At 37.1% G+C, this 10257-nt stretch overlaps 1 protein-coding gene across 2 annotated transcripts in view; it reads left to right on the top strand.

Annotated features, from left to right (window-relative positions):
• The window catches only part of PRKG2 (protein kinase, cGMP-dependent, type II), a 188493-nt gene that overhangs the window by 104817 nt on the left and 73419 nt on the right, over window positions 1-10257 (top strand). Inside the window, exons 10-12 of one of the 2 annotated variants that reach the window (XM_006875069.1) lie at window positions 4718-4816; window positions 5780-5846; window positions 8226-8362. In XM_006875069.1, coding sequence (XP_006875131.1) covers window positions 4718-4816; window positions 5780-5846; window positions 8226-8362 — 303 coding nt within the window. Of the gene's footprint in view, window positions 1-4717; window positions 4817-5779; window positions 5934-8225; window positions 8363-10257 lie in introns of both variants that reach the window. The other variant, XM_006875068.1, reaches the window with a different exon arrangement.

Genomic DNA, 10257 nt, shown 5'->3' with positions numbered 1-10257 from the left:
TGTGTGTGTGTGTGTGTGTGTATGTATGTATCTATTGTTACTAAGTGCCATCGAGTTGATTCCTATTCACAGCGACCCTGTGTAGTCTTTTTGAGGCTTTAAATCTTTGTGGGAGCAGAAAGCCTCATCTTTCTCCTATAGCATTGTTGTTGTTGTTGTTGTTATGTGCCGTGGAGTCGGTTCCGACTCATAGCGACCCTGTACAGGGTTTCCTAGGCTGTAAATCTTTATGGGAGCAGAAAGCCTCATCTTTCTCCCGCGGAACAGCTGGTAGTTTCAAACTGTTGACCTTGCGGTTCACAGCCCGATTCATAACCACTACGCTACATGGTTAGTGGTCTTGAAATCTGGTACTTATACTACAGAGCCACCACATGTACTCTAGTATGTATGATGTATGTATATGTATATACATCTCTCTCTCTCTGTCTGTCTCTCGTTCTCTATCATCTATCTATCTATCTATCTATCTATCTATCTATCTATCTATCTATATCTGGAGAGAGAGAGAGACAGAGAGAGTGATCCCTGGTTGCACTGCACTGCACTGGACTGCTAACTGCAAGACAGCAGTTTAAACAAACTGCCATCTCTGTGAGAGAAGAAGAGACTGGGTTCTCGTAAAGATTTGCAGTTTCAGAAACCCTGGGGTCTCTTGGTGTTGGAATTAATTTGATGTAATTTGATGGTAGTGGGCTTAGGTTTTAGTTCTGTTGTATATATTTATATGAAGGTAAGTCAAAAATTATCTGCACTCTGACTGTAGAATTTATTTTAATCAACTTTTAGAAAAGATCAATAAATCATTTTTCGATATAATCTCCTTGCTTTTCAATAAACATTGTCCATCTGTCAACAAACTTTCATATTCCCTTATTAAAAAATATTTTAGTCTGAGCTGCAAGTCATGAATGCACCACTATCTTTCCTTCTTCATTAGTGGTGAATCTTTTCCTCCGAGGGCTGCTTTCAGGGAACCAAACAGGTGAAAGTCAATGGAGCAAGATCATCACTATAAGGAGGATGTTTTAACACCTCAAAATGAAGTTTTTGCAGAGTGTCAACAGTATGGGCAAAGGTGTGTGGACATATATTTTCATGCAGGATCATAATGCCCTTGGATAGCAGTCCTCTGCTTTTAATCCAAAGTTTAGGCTTCAGCTCTTTAGTGAGCACCTCACTGTAATGAGCATTGTTGATTGTTGAATCTTTTTCCTGATAGTGTTAGATAGTGTTACAATATTGACCCTTGAGAATCCCAGAAAACTGTAAGCATCAGGTTTTCACCTGATGTTTGACTTTTGAACTTTGTCTTGGTCTACGACTGATGATGTTTCCATTCCATACTTTGCTGTTTACTCTTAGGCTCGTAGTGATGAATCTGTGTCTCATCACCAGTGACTTTTTCAAAGAAACTTTTACTTTCCTTCCAGTATTGGTCCAAATTTTGTTTTCAGAAGTCCAAATGCTTCTATTTATGCTTTCCTGTGAGTTGTTTTGGTACCTGTCTAGAACAAGTTTTTTGAAACCCAAGTCTGTCATGTTTTTAGTCTATTTTTGTCTTTATGTGTAAGGTGTGTCTCTTGTTAACAGCATATTGAAGGATCCATTCTGGTATTCTGTCTTTTAATGGTACATTTTATTCATTTGTATTCAGTGTAATTAGAATTAGGTATAAATTAATTATTGTCAATTTGTAGTGTTATTTTTTTTTGTGTGTGTGGTATTGCTGGTTTCTTGGCTCCATGTAATCTTTTATCCTGAGTTCATTTTGTTTGTGCAGTGGATTATTTCATAGGCAGAGTCATAGCTAGATTGCAAATAATTTGCCACATAATCCACTGTCACGTGTCTATTGGACAGAATCATTTCATGTGCATGCTCAATGTTGCCATCGACTGTGGACATGGATGGGCATTATAATATAACTGGAGTGCAGATAGTTTTTGACTCACTCTCATATAAATGTATGAGAGGGTTTCAAAAAGTTCTTGGAAAAATGGAATAAAATGATATGAAATTGTCGGAACCTTTTTGAAGCCCTTATTCATTTTGGAATCCTGGTGGTTTGGCACTGCAGGAATATGGAATGCACTGGACCGCAAGGTCAGTTTGAACCATAAGGCCAGTGGTTCAAACTCACCAATTACTCCTCAGAAGCCCTATACTTGATTGCTACATCAGAACCGACTTAACAACAACAGCTCCTCATTTGGAGTCTTAGAGTGGCCCTGTAGAAGCAGTGGACTGCTAACTGCAAGTTTGATGGTCCAATCTCACCAGTTGCTTCTGTCTGTGAGTCAGAACCAACTCAGCAGTCCTTAATAAAAACAACAGCAACAACAACACCTCGTTCATTGACTGTCTCATTATCCGACTTTTCACATTTATGAAAATAGTAAACAATAGGACATAATTATTTTGTGTACTAACAACATACACATGGCAGTAAAGAAAAATGCAGTGCAAGGTAAGAGTGACACTTGCTGTGACGGTCAAGGTCATGTGTCAGCTTGTCTGGATCATGATTCTCAGTGGGTGAGCAGTCATGGAATGATGTAATTCAGCAGTTAGGGAATGATGTAATCATCCTCCATTTTGTGATCTGATGTGGATATCCTCCATTTTCCCATAATGCCAATTTTCAGATTGTCTGGTCTTTAAATCCTATGTCAGTAAGTGAGAAGTGTGTGTGTGTGTGTGTGTGTGTGTGTGTGTGTGCTACAGGGCCTAAAAGGAATAATTATTTTCATTTTTGTCATTGTAATCATATACATCACACATTTATGTACTGTTTCCTGTACTCATACTCTGTTAAAAGAATGTAATTATGATGGGGCTTCAAAAAGATTATGAAAGATTACTTTTTTAAAAAGTTTTTATGGTGAGCTGAGTGATAGTTTACATGGGAGAACATCGGCTTTACACCATTGTTTCATTGCAGTGATTACAGTCTCCTTCCATGCATCATCATGCAACAGTACTTGCTTCCAATCCCTGTTTTGTTTTTATTTTTGTTGTTGTTGTTTTGGTGGAAGGATATACACAGAATCACTCAGGAAGATATAATAATTTAAACAACCAAAGGGCACATTCTGCAAGACTGCCTCCTGTCTGCCAGCACCCAGTTCCCCTCCTTCCATGAGCCCAGATCTCATTATATTGTAATTCTATTTTTCCACAAACTTTCTGAAGTCTCCTCATCTTTTGTGTAGTTTGCAGAATATTTGGAAATTTATAATTGTAAGATGGTTAATTAAATTTCCAGTGTATCTTTGAGACCCTTTATTTATGAAATATTGCCTTAGGTACAATGAGACATAAAAAGGTATGTGAATCTATTTGATGAGTCAGGAAATATAAAGAGCCAGCTATAACTAGGATGGCATCCATCTGGATTTTGTGGGAGAGTTCTAGTTAGCTCACCATATTTACTCTTGACACTCCCTTACACTCTGAAATGTGTTCTAGTTTGGATGACAAATTATATGATCAGCCTTGCTATAGTGAGGAGTCTAGGTGCTCCCATAGCACATATATTCTTATCATTAATTACATTTCATTAAATTGCTTTATTTAACATCTGTCTTCCCATGCGTGTAAACACCAGGGCAGTCTTGTTGACAGCTGCTATAGAGCCAGCATTTGAAATAGCCCTTGGCATAGGGGAGGTGCTGACCAGATGTTGGCAGAATAAAGGGCAATCACTGTCTTTGTGACTGAAAGTCCCTGACTTTTTTTTTTTCTTTCCTGGTTTATTATTTTAATAAATGCTTAGAGTGAGCAAAATAAGAAGATTTAAAGTTGAGCTAAGTTTTGTATTTTAGAAAATATGATAAAATATGTAAAGTAATTGTGGAAGTCTAGAATAAATATACCAACCATCATGAAGATGGACATGGTTTCTTTGCTATGCATAAGATTGAATTGGTGTCAACTCAGTGACAGCTAACTGCAACAATACAGAATCAGTAAAAACAACACAAAGTAAAAGCATCATTTATTTTTACTATAATTTCTAATTTTCTGTTGGAACCAGCTCAAAGTCACTTAACAACAATAACAATAAGTAGTCTAGAGTCCTGTGTGGATATGCACTGGACTGCTAACAACAAGGTCAGCAGTTCAAACCCACCAGCTGCTTCTTGGAAACCCCATACAGGAGTGCTATGAGCCAGAAATGACAGAAGGCACTTAACAGCCACAACAAGAACTACTTTCATAGACATTGGAGATTCAACTGTAGAAATCTCACCTTCCATGCCAAAAAGCTGGGTTCAGTCCCCAATAAATATGTCTCATGTATAACCACTACATGTCTGTCAGTGGAGGCTTGCTTCTGGCTATGATGCTGAACAGATTTCAGCCAAACTTCCGGGCTAAAAAAGACTCAAAAGAAAGTCTTGGAGATCTGATTCCTGAACCATATGGCTCACAATGGTTTGATCTAAAACCTTTCATGGAGATGGTGCAGAAACAGGCAGCCTATACTTCTGCTGTGCATGTGGACCCTGTGAGCTGGGAGCTGACTGAACTCCTAACAACCATAACTATTTACATAGTATGACAACTTTAATATCCCTTTGAATATTGAACAACAATTTACAAAACTGAAATAACCATAAAAGTAGTCTTTACTGAGCTTGAGAGAAAAGGTCAAGTGAAATGGTACCAGTCATTATGGAACTTTTCATCCCATTTTATTTTGTTTCCTTAGAACATTTAACCAAACGGTGGGGACATTTGAAGAACTCCAAAAATACCTTGAGGGTTATGTGGCAAACCTGAATCGTGATGATGAAAAAAGACATGCGAAGTAAGTGATTGAATATTTATTTTCCTATGCCAGGTACACTTCTAACAGTCAACAAGTGGGAAAGAGGTGTGATTTACTATGTTACTTTTAACATCCCTTCACTAGGCCTTTTTGAGGAATACTTTGTAATTTTTCATCTACACAGGGAATGACAATTGCTACCATCATGGGTTATTTTTTATTTCTTTCATTTTGTATGATGAGTAGGAATGAAGTTTGAATTCAATTTAGAGCACTCAGTCAGAACCTCTTTTTTTTTTTTGCAAAGAACAAATTTGTATGTTGTATCCTGAAGGCTTTTCATAGAAACAATAATTTATGAATGCCTAACCCATAGCAGTAAACATTAATTAAAAGAGAAAAATGGAGATTTCAAAACAACAGTATTTGTAGATAAAGTGAGCTCTGTCCTTTTTATATTCTACAAATATAAAAAGCTATGATTCTGATTCAACCATGGAAAGCTTCAAGATCTGACAAAAATAGCAAACTGCAGCAAAGATTCTCAGTGTGGCATTGTCCTTTCTGTGGTACAAAGGAAATTGCCCTCTGCTTTCATTCCTTCTCATTCTCTCATTCAGTGTTTTTACTTTGTTTTCTCTCCAAAACTTTCCTGAGGTATATTTGACATATGTCACAATTCACCTATTTTACCTCTCATTGACTCTATTTGACATTTGCCTGTTTCGTGCGTGTGTGTTCCTGCTTTTGTTTGTATATTCTTTTGTTTTTCTCTTCAGATGGGCTTGACAGCCTTTGTGACACCTAAAGGCAGACATTTCTGGTAGAAATAAGATTGTTCTAAGAGTGGAATTTATATATGGCGGGACCCTTGCTTGGTTAATTAAAGAGTTCAGACTCATCCGCCGCTCCTTGGAAGCCCTCCCTATACAGGGTCATTACGAGTTGGCAACGACTTGAAGGCACTTAACAACAACATAAAGTGTCACATCTCTTCTACAGGAGGTCCATGTCTAACTGGAAGCTGTCCAAAGCACTCTCTCTGGAGATGATTCAGCTGAAGGAGAAGGTGGCCAGATTTTCCTCCTCATCCCCCTTCCAGAACCTTGAGATTATTGCAACACTGGGCGTTGGTGGGTTCGGAAGAGTTGAGCTTGTAAGGGGTTTACGTTTCAAGCATCTGAGAGAAGCCTTTTGACTTTTATTTTGTTTTATATTCCAGTGTATCTTAGAGGAATATATGGATTGCAGTTGTTATCTAAAACTTTACTTTGGACTGAAATTGAAAAATTCACTTTTTACTCTGTGTTTTGCATAATAGCAGGTCTGTGCTTTGTAACCTTAATAAGATTGCTGCTGTTTCAAGCTTTATACTTCACATCCTTTGTGAATTTTTTTTTTTAATTATAACTATTGGAGTATGTACCAAGTAGGCATCCAAAAGCCTGTAAAATATAAAAAATAAGTTTATAATACTTATGACACATTATTCAGTGCTGTCTAGTTTATTCTGACTCATAGTTATGCTATAGGACACAGTAGAACTACCCATAGGATTTCCAAAGCTGTACTGAAATCAGACAACCACTTTTTTCTCCTGTGGAGCAGCTGGTGAGTTCAAACCACTGACCTTTTAGTTAGCAGTCCCATGCTTAACCCACTGCTCCACCAAGTCTCCTCAAGATATGTTGACTCTCAAGATACTAGAGAAAAGTAGAAGTGGCATCGAAATAAAATCTTGAATATTGCAGTTAAATCTCTTGACCTCCACTGCTATCTTTATAAATTGATTTGGCTTTCATTATGCTATTTTTGGGTTGCTCAGTTTTCTTCTATGAGACAAAAGTAAAGAAGATGAGTGCATGAGGACATTTGATGAGCAGCCTTCTGTAGTGTGTACCAGGACAGCTGGGAACTTGGTGTGTGATTCCTGTTTCATCTTCCAAGTCACCACTTCTCTTAGCTATTATATAAGACGCTTTCACAGAACAGTGCAAATGGTGCTGTCAGACCAAGCATTCTGAGGAAACTAAAATGGAGATCAGTGCCCTTCCTGGGTGCAGATGGCTCTGCACCCTTGACAATTAGCAGGTCTTTCTTTGCCCATCATATTTTTAACAATTCTTAGTACATTAATCTCCAGGAACAATATTGACACTTCCATCTGCTGGATGGGCCTGAACACAAGCAGATCTGAAATGCTGCCAGAAGACTATGGATAATACACTTCACACCTAGTCAGAACTTCATTCCTGATGGTTGGGGGTTGAGAGGAGTGGTTTGTTAATAGGGCAAGAGATATCTGTAACATTTCTTGAGCCATATGGAGAGATAAGAGTAATATCCATCTGCAGTGATAGTTTTCACCAAAGATGTTGGCAAAAGGATTGAATGAACAATGCTGAGATCTGTTTTCTTCTATAATTAGACAATAATAATTAAAACACAAATCACATCATGAGCCCCGATGTAGCACTGTAGGATAAGCACTGGACTGCTAACTTCATGGTCGGTGGTTCAAACTCACCAGTCCCTCCTTGGAAACCAGATAGGGTCACTATGAATTGAGACCGACTTAACAGCACTTAACAAAAGCAATAGTCCCTTCACTGATACAAAAATCTTAGGCAGCACTAATGGAGAATGAGAGCGAAATATGGCATTCATTATTTCTGCACACCCTTGTTACTTGTCAAATATAGTCAGCGTATGGAGTGTGAAAGCCTATTAGAACAAATACCTATTTTTAAATGTTTCTTTCCTTCTTAAGGAAAAGTCAGATTAACCTTTAAGAGCAGTCCTCTCTGATCAAGTTCTCTACACTGATGGAGATGTTCTGTATCTGTGGAGCCCCATAGGGTAGCTGTCTGAGGCTGTTGAACATTTGAAATATTGACTGTGACACAGAATTTTTTGTTCATCTTAACTAACTTAATTTCAAATAACTTGATGAGACTGTTGCTGTTGTTTTTAAGTGGTATTCAATCAGTTCTAACTCATAGAGGCCCTGCATAGGGTTTCCAAGGAGCAGCTGATGGTTTTGAACCACCAACGTTGCAGTTGGCAGTCCAGAACTTAGCCTCTAGCACATAGTGCAGCAGTAGAGCTTGATTTATATGTTCTGTTTTGAAAGCCAAACAAGTGAATATTAAAAAAGATAGAGCAATGTTTTGTCAATTACAAAGTTTTTAGTGTCATAAAATGAAAATCTAAACATTGAGTCTTCTAACCGAGAGTTGTTGGTTTTTTTTGCTTAACAAAAACTGTAGAATCATATTTGTAAACTATTTTGAAAGTGTGCATATCTGAATGGAAATCAGATCTCAGATGGATAAGTGGTTAAATGAATATGTGACATTTACATATCTCAAAATTAACCTACTTTATCAAGATATTGCAGCTCTTTACTAGTAAATTAACTTTGAGCATCTTTCTGATTCTTACATAGGTTAAAGTAAAAAATGAGAATGTTGCTTTTGCTATGAAGTGTATAAGGAAGAAACACATAGTTGACACCAAGCAACAAGAACACATTTACTCAGAGAAGAGGATCCTGGAAGAGTTGTGTTCTCCATTTATTGTGAAGTAAGTGAGTATTCTGCTTTCAGAACTTAGGGCTTTTAGGCCTTTCTTTTGAGTGTTCACATGAAAGAGGACAAAATGAGGGAGGAAACCCCTACTTGCCTTCTGCTTTCCAGTCACAGTGATAGTGCTTAAAATGATGAATGTTCGAGATCTAGGGCCAGGAGTTTTCCAGATGCTTATATTCTTAAGTAAGTCTCAGGAAAAGAGAGTGGGGAGTAGTGTGTTTTTAAGAAAATGATCCTGAAATAATTTTAACTGGGTTTTTCAGTTTAGGATGAATGCAGTGCTTGGGAGTAGCGGAACAAGAATTCAGTAGAAACAGAAACCCCTCAGGAAGTGTACTAATGCTGAGTTTCTGCTGGAGGTGGTGTTTGGGCCTCTGTGGTCTGCTAAGAGGCACCCAGACTTTTAAAAGATGGATCTAAGAAATACTTAGGTGTCAAGAAATCCATCTTTTTTCTTTTTTAACTTTTTATTGTGAGTTGAGTGAAGGTTTACAGAGCAGACCATAAGTCTTGCATTCATCAAATCATATGCTTTGCTCATTACAATGATTTCAATCCCCTCCATGTACTATCAGTTAATAATACTGACCTCTATTCACTTTAACTGTTGCATCCCCCATGTCTCCCACTGCCTTCATCTTTCCACTTGCAACTTTCCTCTTGTTGTGTATTGCTTGCTCTGTCACCGAGGTTATCATGTGTTTACTCTCTAGTCCATAAATAATTTTCACTTATCCCCACCCTAAGCATCATAGATGTTTTTTTTTTTTAATCAAGAAATCCTTTTCTTAACATTTTATAGTATTGCATTCAAGCAATTTTTATCCTTTTGTTATTGACTAATTTCACTCAGCATAATGTCCGCAAAGTTTATCCATGTTTTGAAGTACTGCATAGATTCATCAGTGTTTCAGAGTATTCCATTGTGTGCCTGTACCAAAGTTTGTTTAACCATTCTTCTGTTGATGGGCATTTAGATTGTCTCCATCTTTATGATGTGTCTTTTATACACAGCATCCAGTAGTATCCTGTGTTCTTGTCCGTTATTTTTTATCTTTTGTCTGGTGCATTGAATTCATTTATATTCAGTGTAATTATCATTCAGTATTAATTGATTGCTGTCATTGTCTTGTGTGTGTGTGTGTGTGTGTGTGTGTGGTTTTCTTTGAGTTGTAGCTGTTTTCATTGTTTCACATGATTTACTGTACTGAGTTCATTTTGTTTGTGGATTTGTTTCATGTTCATTTCTGTTGTGTTAATGTTTTCTAAATCTTGCTGATTTTCCTCTTTTTTATTTTTGTTGTGCAGTTATATTAATTTTCTTTGAGACTACCTTGTAGTTTATTACTTTTTCCCTATTTAAAACAGTCTGTTTTATCTTGAAATCTATCTGACTTGCCATTTGGAAGTTCTGTATGTATACTATTTCTTCTTTTTGCTTTGTAGTTGACTTTTATAAATTGATATCTCTGGTTCCCTCTTCTTAGTCTTGATTTATAGCCTCGAAAACCCATATACAAGATCGCTATGAATCAGAACCAACCCCATGGCACATAGCCAACCAAATAGCTGGATTGACTTCTGGATGCTATTTTCATTTGTGGTAGTCTCAGGTTGTCTGCTATTGTTGGTTCTCAGTCCAAATAAGACCCTGAAACATTTTTTTGTAACTTTGGTCTGGTCATCACAAATTCCTTATATTTCTGTTTATCTGGAAATATCCTAATTTCACCATCATATTTGATTCTTGGTTGGCATTTTTTTTTTTTTTTTCTTTCTGAGTTTTATAATATGTTGTTTCATTGCCTTCTTGCCTGCCTGGTTTCTGCTGAGAAATCAGAGCTTAGTTTTATAGATTCTTCTCTGTGGGTAATTTTTACAATTCCTGAG

The sequence above is a fragment of the Chrysochloris asiatica genome, unplaced genomic scaffold (assembly GCF_000296735.1).
Source record: "Chrysochloris asiatica unplaced genomic scaffold, ChrAsi1.0 scaffold00311, whole genome shotgun sequence".
Taxonomy (NCBI): Eukaryota; Metazoa; Chordata; class Mammalia; order Afrosoricida; family Chrysochloridae; genus Chrysochloris; species Chrysochloris asiatica.
This window is presented reverse-complemented; position numbering and strand designations above follow the sequence as displayed.